Source organism: Aulostomus chinensis, chromosome 10 (genome assembly GCF_037954235.1).
Source record: "Aulostomus chinensis isolate RoL2024-O1b breed Wild chromosome 10, RoL_Achi_v1.0, whole genome shotgun sequence".
In the NCBI taxonomy this organism is placed as follows: domain Eukaryota; kingdom Metazoa; phylum Chordata; class Actinopteri; order Syngnathiformes; family Aulostomidae; genus Aulostomus; species Aulostomus chinensis.
The window spans coordinates 22,503,200-22,516,928 of record NC_141329.1 but is presented as its reverse complement, the minus strand read 5'-3'; the positions used below and the strand labels follow the sequence as shown (position 1 = coordinate 22,516,928).

Sequence of the window (13,729 nt, the reverse complement as noted above, 5' to 3'; positions counted from 1 at the left end):
GTTTTGTCTGGACCGTCTGATTAAGCTGTTTGCGTAGTTTGGATGTTCGAATTATCCTGTCTTTTTTTTTCCTTCGATCTTCAATCGTGTAAATCCTCGTCTGTCCTGCCTCCATTGTCTCCCCATCCTCGTCTGTCCGTCGTCTCTTGTGTCATGAATTGAGTTGCCCTCTAGTTCCACGCTTTCTTTCCGTCTGCCACGTCCTTTGTCCATCTGTCAAGTTTGTTCCACCTTCCTTTTATACCTTGTGAGTTTAACGGGTTTGCCTGATGATTCAAGTGGGTTGGCATCAGTGTTATTAGCCTGACTTCACCTTGCATGTATTAGCTGCTCTTTCAGCAGAGCAGACAGTCAGGAAATACAAAGCCAAACATTTACACATTTGCTTGCGATGAGAAGACTCGCCTCCCTAAGCGGATGTCCGCTGACACCAAACAGACATTTGGTTTTGATTAAATATAACAGCTGCGTCATGTTTGATGAAAATTGTATTCCTTGACTGAGCAAAGACTGAAATTAAGAAAAAAGACCCGATGAATAATTCGAAAATGATGGTAAAAGTAAAATAAAACACTTGACATCTTCGCTTACTAGAAATCATATCACATGGTTTTCTTAAAACGATTTATGCGCTTATTTCCGGTGTAGTCCCAGCAACATTCAAGACGTAAAACTTCAACTCCCGTCAACCCTTGCGAGCATATTTACAGTAGTAGGAACCATCTGCTTTCTGCTGACTTGCTAGCCGGTTGGAGTTAAATCAAAGTTGTTCACATGAGGAATAGAGCCCCGATGGCTGCTGTTCATCATCCTCCCTCCAGTTAGTGAATTTCGCTCCCGACACTGTCTGATCAAACCTCTCTGGTTCTGCTGACAGGCGAGTTTCACTTCCTTCCCTCTACGGGACACCTCTTCCAGACCCAGAGGAGACATATCCTGTCTCATCATCATGCGCTGAGGACAGTCGAGACGGTTGTTGATCAGCAGCGATGAAGGCCGGAGTCAGGACGCAGGTTTGGGGCAGAGCTGCAGCGACCTGCATCCTAACATTGAGTATCGGTTGTTTACATGCGGTCGCCCTCAAATCCCAACTCTTCACCCGGCGAGGTGGGTCATCTCACTCCACCGACACCCCCATCAGCTATGACACTTACTACTTTGACCAGAGGGTGAGTTGAGAATAATTTTTTGATTTTGTTTAATGCATAATAATGCGTTCAACTACATCACCTATTGTGTAGATGTGTTTCACTTGTTTCCCTTTATTAACTCCAGTTCATTGTCTTTCACTTCACTTTGACATGTTGGAAATCTGCCTCACGTGTCTGGTGGAGTGAAATAGTAGACCTGCATGAAATGTATACAGCAATATAGGAATACCCCCCCCCCCCCGCTATGTTCTATTCATATTCCAGCCCCAGGTAGTAGTGCACTGTGATAAACCCCCCTTTTGTGACTGAATCCCTCTGAGTAATTACAATATCAGTGAAAATCATCTCAATTAGATATGTTGTTAAAATTGTGCCACCTTATTTTATGCAGTGAGGATTCCTGGCTGATTATTAAGTAACTTTATTTTATATGCAGTCATGTTTACACCACTTGCTCTTTCTAAAACTTTCAATGCCCTTAATAGCATAGAAGTGGTTCGAGTGTTGTGTGTGCAGACAATGCGTGCTTCCCTCTGGCTTCCTGTAGTGAAGGGAAAAACCATCACAATTGGCTGTGTTCCTGCACGCAGAGCTGCAACGACCCTTCCTGGCTCGCCGCCTAAAAAGGTCTCCAGGGCCCACTGAATGTAAAACGCTTTAAATTCAGTGTGGGTGGGGGTTCACTTATCCTCATTCAGCTGTTTACCATTTACTGTAACTTCACGGAGGATTGAATTGCACGAGTGTACAGATGCATTCTAACGCAACACACAAGCATGTGCAGGGACTAACCCTGAATCATTCAGTCCCAAGACAGCGCTTGAGTTACTCTACTGTTCCTGCTCATAGAGATGGGAGGTGTAGACGGGACACCATGGGACGACGCTAAAACCTATCAAGTGTGCCTACACTTTTTATTAGTTGATCTAGATGACACTTTATGCAATTTGTATCATGGTAACTCATCTAACCTCAGGAAACACCTGAACACACAAAAAATATACTTAAAATTTCCAGAGTTAAATGTATTTTATGTGCTGTGTTAGCATCTTCCTGGAAATTGTGTTGATATGTTTTTTTGTTTTGTTTTTTTACAACTGAAATTAAGGCTGGGTGACCTCAATCAACTTCCTGATTAGTTCAAACCTCCGATGTAATGACAGTTAATTTTACACTGGTGTCTTTTTTTGTTTCTGTCAAGGTCTGCACTGAAGATATGTGGAAAGTTTTTCATTTCCGATGTAGTCAGTGAGCAAGTTAGTGTGAGGTTACTTAATGAAATGTCGGTTTTGATACATTGTTGCTTACTTTCCTGGCACTGGCTGCAGTCGCCTTGATTTCCAATTATATTGGATTAATTGCCCTTATTGCAGTTTCTTTTGTTATAGAGAAAGTAAATAAACAACAAAAAGAGAACAAAATGGACTGAATGAGGTACTAGGACCTTTTATTGATATTAGTTTTAGTTTTAATGGTACCCAATCCTGCTCAAAAACTCTTATCTTGTTGTTTTTGAGTCATACCCATGAATATAAGAGTGTTTGACTGATTTTTAGTTGAGTCTCAGGCATCTTCCTCGTAACACTGGTTTGGGGTTGTTTTTTTCTGGTTTGGCATGGCGCTCTCATCTTCCCTCTGTACCAGCGTGGGTTGTCTTGTTCCGGTTTCCTCCGAATCAAAGACATGCATGGTAGGAAGTTGTCAGTGGCTCTGGTAGAAAGACCTGGACAACCGAGAGGACGTGTTGAATGCAGAGGACACATTTAGTAGGAATCTGTGGAAAAACAAGAGAGACTTTGATCTCTTCTTCCATGATAGAGACAAACAACCCTGTGAGTTCAAAAAAAAAAAAAAAAAAAAGATACAGTCCTGATGATGCTTCAGGAAAAAATTGAGAAGAATATATTTAGAAATTAGCCTTCAATTGGTTTTTGCCAGTAAAACAGGAAATGTTAGTACTATTAGAGGAGTGCAGCTTTTTGTTCACATTTTTCAAGCTGCACTGACGTGTATTAGTATGTTTTTCTCTACGCTGGAAGTCTTTTTAGTTGTGCTTGAATAACAATCCATTAATCAAGACATAATCAGCAAATGGATCGATAATGAAAGGATTAATTAGCTGCAGCCCTAAGTATTATATTTACACACTATTAATATTGTGTGTGTGCACACTAAACAGTATTTTGGCTCGGGGGACAATGCTTCCACACACCTGGTCCACCCACAGCATCCTTCCTAATCAGCCAAACTGACAAGAAGATAAAGAGCCTTTCCTCCCTCCTGACACCCATTGTCTTGTCTGATGTGTTTTCGTTTCAGCCAGTAGACAAGACACTGTACACTTGTTCCCGACGAGTAGAACAAATAAAATGTCTGTCAGTGGTATATTAGCAAGTTGGCTGTTTTCACAAAAAGAGTTGTCAACAATATAGCCTTTTCTCTCCTCTGTGAGACGGGCGGCTGCTGCTGCTGTGGAGAGAGAGAGAGAGAGAGATAGAGAGAGAGAGAAAGCATCAAGTCATCTAGTAGTTGTCCAGAGGAAATTCTCTTGCCTCCACACAATGAATGGAAGTGTCCTCTGGCTTCCTCACAGTTACCAGCTACTTCACTACATCTTACTTGTGCTTTCCTCAGGGCTCCATTTGCTGGACTGTAACACAACAGATGCAACCTCCTTTCATGTTGCACCAGTTAAAGTGCTGTTCCAGACAGTAGATGTTCAGTTTGTGCTTTGAATTTTAATGAAAAAGACAACAAAAAAAAAAGAGAGAGAAGGTTTTAGTGTTTCCTGCTACGACCACATGGTGGCACTACTTGTCAGAGTGTGGATGTGTTATGAAACTTGTCTGGATGCTGACAAGTGACTCAGGACTCCCCAGTTTGGTGAAACAGTTAATTTAATGACCTTGTAGTTTTGGATTTGACTTCACAGTATCTTTTTGTTTCCACTGCAAGAAAATCTACCTAAGTTTCACACTTAAACAGGTAGTGCCGTTATGAATAAAGGTAACTTTAAATGCAAAATCTCGACAAATTATGTGTTGTTTTTTTGTTTTAAAAAAGAAAACTAAATCAAATGCTGTGTTCACAAAATTTGAACAATACTTTCTGGATGACTCACATCACTGAAACTTATTTTGCTGCCAAACCGCTGACCCTTTTCCTCTAAACTGTCTCATGGTCCTCTCCCACTTTGGAAGCACTGCCAAGCGCTGAGGAGTCGTGGGTTGAATGAACACATTGAGGCTCCAGAATCTTTTTGCTGTCATTGGCTCATAAAATTGCTGCCTCCTTTGTTTCCATTGAAGAGGGAAAAGAGCGAAGAGGGGGGGAAAAAAACAACAACCTCTAAACAAAATAAAAACATTTTGTATTAAGTGTTGGGACTTTTTCAAGGGTTGGACAACTCCGCTGTGGCACTCGTGGGGTTGTCTTCTCTGTGAAATTGTTGGTTTGTTTCTGACTTTGTGAAACAAAGAATCAAGGAAGTATGGTTGAAAGGGGAAGATACCCCCGAAGCCCAGAGGTTTGATGAAAGGATATTTTCAGAGCTCATCTAAAGTGGAACTAATGTGGCATCCTTTATACTGGCTCGGGATTTTAACATACAAATTGGGGCTAATTACCCTAAAATCCAGTCTCAGGACTGTCAGACCACACCCAGGTCCAGCAGTTTATGCTGATTTTATCATCAACATCATGTCATGTTTAGTGGAAGGTTGTTCATTTGCCAACTGTTTCATAACTCTCAGCAATAGAGTGAACCCAAGTGAAACTCACTACATACTGGCTACGGCCACCCACCCATCCCATACTACACTACACCATTTATTACCCTAAATGGGACCCTGCTCAAGTCCAGTTAGCTCAGTTAGCTCAGACTATTATTACATACAGGAAATCAATTCTTCTTCGCTGCTCTTAAACGGTAGTTCACACAGAAGTTTGTTCTGTGTATGTAACAGCGACTACTCTTTTAGAGCAGCCAGTATTTGCTTTCCAGTATGTAGCATTAGTCTCACGGAATTAGATTGACGTCAACAACCGAACGAATGCTGGCAGTAATCAGCCTGACGAGCAGCGGCTGTAGAGGAAGCCGGAGGCGGAGGCGAGCTGTGATTGGTCAGTGGGTGGACCAATCAGTTTCTGGACAAGGTCTAAAGCCTTCATGCTGTGTCTGTGTTTTTAGACCCTCATCATGGTAACGGTGGTGCCAGAATCTAGAACATTAGAACAGTTTATCTAAAGAACATCAATATCAGTGTGACTAAAAAAAATCTCCTGAAAACCAGGAGTTTATTTGTTGCTCTGTCAGTTGAATTTTTTTATTTTATTTATATTTTTACAATACAAGTACAATGCAGTACAATAAGCACCTCAACAAAATGAGGATATTTGGTGCTAGTGTATGATTGCAAGAAGAAATATCATGATACATTGCAGCATTAATATTTTATCCCAAAGCTATTTAAGAAAAGAGCTATCTTTTTCTGTCAGGGAACACAAGTCTAATCTTTATTACTTTTGATTGAAATTAAAAACTACCACTCTATATATTTTTATATAACATGGGTTATTTATGAATTACATATAATTCATCATCTGGCGTTTTATTCTTCAGATTGATCATTTTGGATTCCTAGAAGACAGCACCTACAAGCAACGATACCTTGTGTCTGACAAACACTGGCGTCAGCCCGGAGGCCCCATCTTGTTTTACACCGGCAATGAAGGCGACATCGCCTGGTTCTGCAACAACACCGTGAATATCCAGCTGCCGTTTCTCATACGTATACATCACCTGCAGACTCTTTCCACACCTGTCATTGTTTCCCCTTCAGGGCTTCATGTGGGATATTGAGGAGGAATTGGGCGCCATGCTGGTTTTTGCAGAACATCGGTACTATGGAGAGTCCCTGCCGTTTGGACAAGACTCTTACAGTGTAAGTGAGTGCGTATTTCTTTTAGGGGTTGAAAAGCCAAGCAATTATAAATACAAACAAAATCCTGCCCAGGACTATATTCAGCAAACTTTAGTTCCAAAAGACTACAGGAGCAGTAAATATTTTTTCTGTGTGCATGGAATATCCATTCATTTTAGACTGATACTTATTAATTCATTGCAGGACAGCAAACACCTGAACTACCTGACCTCAGAACAGGCCCTGGCAGATTTCGCAGTACTCATTCAGAATCTGAAGCGCACCCTACCTGGAGCACAGCACAGTCCTGTCATCGCTGTCGGAGGTTCTTATGGGGGGATGCTGGCTGCCTGGTTCAGGATGAAGTATCCCAATGTTGTTGTTGGGTGAGATATAAGTACTTGTTTTGATTTATGCAAATATATACATTGCATTTTCTGTGTTTGCAGCTCCAAATAGTTGCAAACTGTTAAAACTACAGATATAGCTTAAGTACATTGGCATGCAGCTACCTCATGTTTAGAAGTGTTGAAAGAATGCATTTTTATTGGCTCAGGTTTTTATTCTACAGCAGAGGTCATCAAAGTGAGGGTGCGGGACCCCTGGTGGGCTGTGAGAAGTCATTTACAATACAAGGAGTTTAAGTTTAAACTAACCATCAAATATTTATGATTACATTTTAGAATTAAAATTTTTAAATGTAACTTTTTGATTTTATTACATCTTTTCTTTACCAATTTGTAAATGTATGTGGGGGATTAATAACTTTACACTGCGTGACCATAAAGCCCTGTTTATGAATTAAAAACTTTCAGGAACCACTTCATCTGAGTCCTGTGTGTTGATCATACTGAGATAAAGAAGTTCTTGAAATGCAGAGGAGCGACTGTGGCCCTCGTCTGAGTTCAAAGATGGTGTATCTGATTAAATGTGAATGAATAAAATCCGGAACTTCAGAACACGAGATGCATCTGAAAACTCTAAATAGCTCGTATCAGACATTTAATTTAGTATTACAGCTGCATCATTTCACTCAAAACGACTATTATGACTCTTTGTGTTTTCAAAAGTGGGACAGAATCCAATCAGGATGCAACCAACATGCTCCACAAACATGACTCAGTTTACACAAGATGGTGGATGTGCTTGCAAGGGTTTTTGCTCCTTCTTGTATTTCAGAGCTCTGGCATCGTCCGCACCAATATGGCAGTTCCCTGGCATGGTGCCCTGTGGCGACTTTTACAAAGTGGTGACACAGGACTTTGCCAAAAGTGGCTATAACTGTGAAGTGAACATCAGACAGTCATGGAAGGCTGTTAGTAACGTCTCATCCTCTGGTAAGTCAAGTAGTCACGATGGGCTCATTTGTCTTTTATGAAATGTTTATTAGGCTGCATACTACAACCGACCTTATTAATCATGTGTCGTGTAATTTGCGAGAATCACTGCAGGATTTTAGGAACTTATTTACGTTTGTCCGTTTGCTCAGTATTTTTGAGTTGGAGCAAAAGTCTACTGGAGATTGAAACCACACGGCTGTCGCTAAACATTTGGTTCTATTAGATTTGAAGTCTGGAGCATCTCCACACGGACAGACTGGTGGAAAGAATGTGTGGATCAAGGAACATGCACAACTTGTATAATTCAGTCTGAAATAGAAGAATCATTTTCTGTAGATATCCGATGTGAATGCAAGGCTGTGAGCAACTGAAATTTATAGAGAGGGGAGTACTCTAAAATGTAGAGACGGCAGAAGGGAGCCGAATTTAACAGCGGGGCTTCGGGTGAGCACACCTAAGCAAAATGGGGCTGATATAAATACTAGCCATCAGACTGATAATGACATATGTAAGCAATATTTATATCTGCCCATGATGCCAATATTCTTGTGCATTTTTAAAATCCCTCTCATTGCTGCAGGTAAAAGCATAGACCGAATAAACAAAGTTCCATCCGTTCATCCCTTTTAAAATGCAGCTAATGACAGGTGATTGTCACATCACAACAAGAAATGCTTTCCTTGTTTTAAGTTGTCTAATGTTCTATTTCTTTTATATGTCTGCAAATCAACCAGACTTGACTAGGAAGGTGTGCTTCTGTGCTGAACTGCTCCAACATCACGCTAACAATTGAAAAGGCATAAATGAACATCTAAGGATTTTTGTTCTCCTTCTTTTAAGCGTCTGGTCTACAGTGGCTTTCAGAAGAATTCAGTTTGTGCACTCCTCTTAAAAACAAAAATGATGCTGTCAGCTTCAAGAACTGGCTCCAGGAGACTTGGGTGAATCTGGCAATGGTTGACTATCCTTACGAGGCAAACTTCCTCCAGCCGCTGCCTCCCTGGCCCATCCAGGTACACACCGTCACTGCTGAAGTGATTCGAAACAGTAGTTTTAAATTTGAAAGTAGTTGTTTTCTAGTAAGGACCAAAAATAATGAAAGAAAATGTGAAGGTCTAGTTAAACTTCCAGCTGATTTACTGTCAAAGGCTTTTAATTGCAACTTGTTTGTCTTTGCTGTGGCGCCTGATTTTGCCCAACAGTCTGCCCTTCATGACGGTATTTGTTGTGGTCTCCTAAGCTTTTGTTTACAACAGCAGCCAATTAACTTCATTAATATTCATAAGGATCTCTTTTGTTTGGGATTTTAAGTATTCTTTAGGTGAATGGCTATACGTAGGACACCATTCTTCTGGTTTCTCGTACTAGTTCTCTTTTCACTTGCACACTCCGGCACATCTCGGAGGTGTGGAGGTTCACATGACACCACAGCAAAGACGGCATTTGGCCACGAGGCTGCAAAACAAAAGCTCACAGCTTTCATTTCACTAAGAAATACTTCAACGGAGACTTTGGTGTGAAAAGTTGGTTGAAAAGTGGGCTTTAATTTGCAAAGATTGCTAAATACTGGCAATCATTTAATATGGTTATTGGACAAAACACCCTTTGTTTTCACGTGAAAGAGCTTGTGACAGCACAGCGGCTGGTTTTTGGAGGGTGATTGACTTGGGTGCAGTGTATTCTACCTTCGCCTATCACGTGCATACACCAAGCGTTGCACGTGCTTACACCAAGCGTTACTGTTGACCCTCGACTCTCTCTGGGGCTTTATCACCCCTCTGAGTGCCTCATGAGTAAACATTTTACAACCATGATCCATATTTTGTGATTTCTTTATGACCCAGCCTCTGAATAGATTCCAGTCCATCTTGTGGGGTTGAAATAAACACTAAATGGTCATTTGGAGTTTTTTGGCTGCTGGCCTTTAATGTATGCGACCCCTATGGTTGGTTTAAGCAGTTTAGGCAGTGGGTGCAAAGAGGAGCTTTTTTAATGACAAAGCTAATGTGATTATCTGAGTGAGTGTGAGAACGGGGTATTGAAGGCTTAGAGGAGGGAAATCTGTTGGCAGAGATGAATGTATAAACCTAATCCTATCTGAAAAGTAAGGAGAAGATGCTTTAGAGCAATTGCAGTGTTTTTTTTTTTTTCTTCACGGTATAAATCTTTAGTTGGACATGTCTGTGGCCCTCCTCATCCATCGACCACCAACTCCTCCCCGGCCTGCAGACAAAAGCCTTAGTAACAGACTCCACACTGGTGCAGCTCCTCTCCAACCTCAAAAACAAGAAAGCCCAGTTTTCTTTGCCTCACAAAGAGTGGCGAACAACAGCCAAGGCCAACTCTGCTGCTGCAACCATAACAACACGTAGCGAAATCAAACAAAAGCTCAAATATTTAACCTCCACGCTATTAATACTGAGAAATCTACCACGATCGATGGAAACAAACTCAGTGCCTTTCAAATCTAAATCATTTAGAAATGAACTTCAGTTGAACAGACAGTTTTTCCTCTCGTGCCAAGATTAAAGCAATAAATTCAAGTTCATTCCAGGGAATTTCATATGCAAATCAGGCGCCACCACGTTTTATGTGGAAAACACTTTACAGGCCACAAGAAAGTGAGCCTTGTAAACAACTCAAATGTAATGGAATGAGATATTTTACCTCTTCTTTCATGCTATTAAGGAATGCCTGCATTTGCTTAAACAGCTGTTATGCAGTCACATATGTCCAGTTCATCCATGAATGTTTTTGAAGGTTGTGTGCAAGTATCTCGCCTTCGATTCCTCGGTGTCTGACCATCAGCTGCTGCACGGCGTCGCCCAGGCAGTGAGAGTCTACTACAACTACACAGGAGGTTCTTCTTGTCTCAACACATCTCAGACAGCAACTGGCAGCCTCGGCCTCCTCGGTTGGTTCTACCAGGTACGGGCATCTGATGTCTTGTCAGCTGAGTAAATGACTACACAGATGTGTCACTGGGCAGCTTTACCTGTCAGAAAGGATACATGTTCAATCCCTCCTCCCCAGGCCTGCACGGAGATGGTGATGCCCATGTGCACAGATGGCATCCAGGATATGTTTGAACCCGAGGAGTGGAACTTCCAAGCCTTCTCCGACGAGTGTAATTCCATGTTCGGTGTGAGGCCTCGATCTGACTGGGCAGGAACAGTCTATGGGGGGAAAGACATCAGCTCTCACAGCAACATTATCTTTAGGTAAACATACCAGGCTAGAATATGTTGTTTTCTGGGTTTGTCTTTTGTCCATCCATTTTCCGTTGCTTATCTGTAATCAAGTCAGCAAACCCCTGATCCTGGGGGGATCATGAAAGGCTTCCTAGTTAGATTTGATATATCATTTTTCTGATGTGTTCTGGGTCTACAACGGGACGTCTGAGCAGCTTGGCGTTCTCTGTATACCTTTGGGGAGGGCACCCGGGAGGCTCGCTAACGCTTCTCAATATGAAGGAGCAGTGATTCTTAGCTTCCTCCGGCTGTCCGAGCGCATCACATCTAAGATTAAGCTCCGCCTCCCAGTGGAGGAAAGTCATTTCGGGCGCTTGTTTCCACAAGCTTATTCATTCAGTCACTTCCTAAAGCATGTGACCACAGGTGAGGGTTTGAATGTCAATGGACAGGTGAACTGAGCGTCGTCTTCTGACTCAGCTTCCTCTTCACCACAACAGACCTGCTGGTCACACTCATGAGCAAAAGCCAGAGATAGTTGAAGTTTTCAACACAGTCCAGCAACTCACTTCCAACCCTTTTTTCTCGAGCAACAAAAACAGAATGATTAATTTGACTGTACTGGTTTTCAAAAAACAGGTGAAAGGATGTAAAATTGTAAATGGTAAAAGGACAGACTGCATCCTGGTGTTCCTAATAAATTGGCGAACAGGTGTATATTTTCAACACACATGTTCTCTGCTCTTGTGTTGCAGTAACGGAGGACTCGACCCGTGGTCGGCCGGTGGAGTGACTCAAAACATTTCAGATTCTCTGGTTTCCATTATGATTCCTGATGGAGCTCATCACCTGGACCTGCGCTACAGCAACGACCATGACCCCCCTTCAGTCCGAGCCGCCCGGGTCTTGGAGTTGAGCTACTTCAGGGAGTGGATCAGCAAGGCAGCAAAAACACTTCCAACTACTTCAACCTGATTGTCTCTTTTTTTGTTTTTGTTTTTTAATCAGTGTTAGATATGACTTTTTTTTCATCATTAATTAAATTTTTTTTTCAGCATCACTCCTAATTTGAAGAAGTGTAATAAATCAGCTCAAAATGTTTTATTGTCCTAATCAGGTTCAGAGGTACAACTTTCTATGACCTTATTCGACACGATCCATTTCTGAAAACCACGCACTCCAAGGGCTTGGAGACAGAGTGCTATTGATATTACCTTTGTAACGGTGCAATTTTGTAAATCTTTTATTTACTTGTGTCATCATCTTCATTTTGCTTTTCTTCCAAATTGGTGGTGTTTTTCAGTCAGCTTTACAATTATCTTTAATTACATTTTTTTAATAATTCAAAATGACACGTTTTATTATTCTGTGGTCACTCAGATGTATTTTTTCTTTTAAAATAAGGGGAATGTGCTTTTTATGTTTAAATACATCTCAGGAGAAAATCCTTTGTCGCTGGAGTGAGTGTGATATGACGTGATATTTAGTTGTTGTTTTTTTACAGGAACAGTGCCTTGTCTGTGTTTCTCTCATGTTTTCAGTACGCATTTCTTCAATATGCTGTCATTCCAAAGAAACAAGTCTTCCTTTGATTAAAACCAATGAATGATTGTCTTCATAACTCTTTGAATTCTCTTCTAATTGTATGGGATTGTCGATCTGCTGTTTCCACCAGACTCTTTGTCATGTTTTTAGAAACAAACGGAGGCGTTCAGGTTGTAGGCGGAACAATTGCATGTGCGAGAGATTTAATAAAAATCCAATCCGAGGAGGCCAATAAAGCAAGTGGTGGGAGGTTATCGCAGCTACGCCCGCTGACCTCACCCCTGCAGACAAACCTGTGGGATTCCCCCTGGCACGTATTCATTCACTAGCCACCATTAAAGCTCTAAATTGTGGCACAGAGGCAACCCGTAGACCCCGGTTTGTTCCCCCCCGCTAGTAATATTATTAATACAACTCCTGGGGTGCTGGAGAGGTTCAGAAGGGTTGGTGGAAGGTTAGTGAGGAGGTGGGAGGATCGAGCCTCAGCAGAAGTAGTGTTTTCCTCTTAAGAATATCAAGATAAAATGTTTGTGGAATTAGTAGACCTAATAAAAGCACTCACACTGGAAAACAAATCTTACAGCTTTTCTTTAAACTACTCCAGCCAACTTAACCCCCCCCCCCTCCTGCCCTACCCACCCCCGCCTCTTTTTAAAGAGACATAATGTGATTTTGTGAAGCAGATGGGGAACATGTCAGGCACTGGTATGTGGGTTGATTTTCTACCACAGGACACAAAGCCTGACTTCTCAACATTTTGTCACAGGCTTGACTGAATATCGGACACCCCCGTAGAAAGAAACATAGCTAAACATGGGGGAGGATGGAGGTTTCAGCCACCAAATGCCCTCCTTAAACTTTTCTCAGGACTTGGAGAGGTCATTAATTTTGTCAGGCTTTTTTAAGTCTTTGACACCGGCCATCAATCAAAGATGTTATTAGTATTCACTCGACCCCAAAGTCTGAGTATGTCCCTGTTCTGACAGGGACCACACACTTGTAGGAAGAGATTAAGCCTGTGTGTGTCACATCACATTGCATTCAGCACCCTGCTCCCTTGGGGTTGGGTGCTGCTGAATAAGTAAATTCTCAGGAACAGAGGGCGTGGTGGTAATGTTTAACAATATCTTAACAATATGGACCTATGTACTCAACAACTTGCCGGTTGTGGGAAAAAGCACAGCCGATTATTAATGATTTCCTCTAAATTAAAATTCCCCCAAGGTCTAAACATAATGAGTTTTTGAACAGGCAATCCATAGCTTGACCTGGGTGAGTAATGCTAAAATAAGCACTGGACCATTACAGGAATTTAACTAATAACTAAACAATTAACCGCACACTTAATGTGGTATTAGCAGAGGCAAGCAAAAAACATATATATATATATAAATATATATATATATATATATAATTATATTTTATATATATATATAAATTTTTATTTTTTATGCTGCTCTGCCTCAGCCCCTCCCATCTCGCCCTCTCTGCCTTTATGCGACAATGGAAACTTGTTTCCGGGATCCCTGCGTCAGGCTCTGTGATGTGAATGACCCACCAGCACAAACACCAAAGCCCCT

General features: G+C 41.5%; 1 protein-coding gene across 1 annotated transcript; it reads left to right on the top strand.

Moving 5' to 3' along the window:
- Positions 1-689: 689 nt before the first annotated feature.
- On the top strand, positions 690-12,479 carry prcp (prolylcarboxypeptidase (angiotensinase C)). Its single transcript, XM_086215243.1, has 9 exons — positions 690-1,169; positions 5,773-5,913; positions 5,993-6,094; positions 6,278-6,459; positions 7,253-7,410; positions 8,254-8,426; positions 10,174-10,341; positions 10,447-10,634; positions 11,360-12,479. Exons 1-9 carry the CDS (start codon positions 990-992, stop codon positions 11,577-11,579), a joined length of 1,512 nt encoding a protein of 503 aa, XP_086071369.1. The 5' UTR covers positions 690-989; the 3' UTR covers positions 11,580-12,479.
- The last annotated feature ends 1,250 nt before the right edge of the window (positions 12,480-13,729 follow it).

What these genes read in the sequence shown, in the direction of transcription:
- prcp (XM_086215243.1), top strand. Translation starts at nt 990, where the DNA reads ATGAAGGCCGGAGTCAGGACGCAGGTTTGGGGCAGAGCTGCAGCGACC. An exon ending in TTGGACAAGACTCTTACAGT is followed by an intron (nt 6,095 to 6,277) that starts GTAAGTGAGTGC and finishes AATTCATTGCAG; the next exon opens with GACAGCAAACACCTGAACTA. An exon ending in TATCCCAATGTTGTTGTTGG is followed by an intron (nt 6,460 to 7,252) that starts GTGAGATATAAG and finishes CTTGTATTTCAG; the next exon opens with AGCTCTGGCATCGTCCGCAC.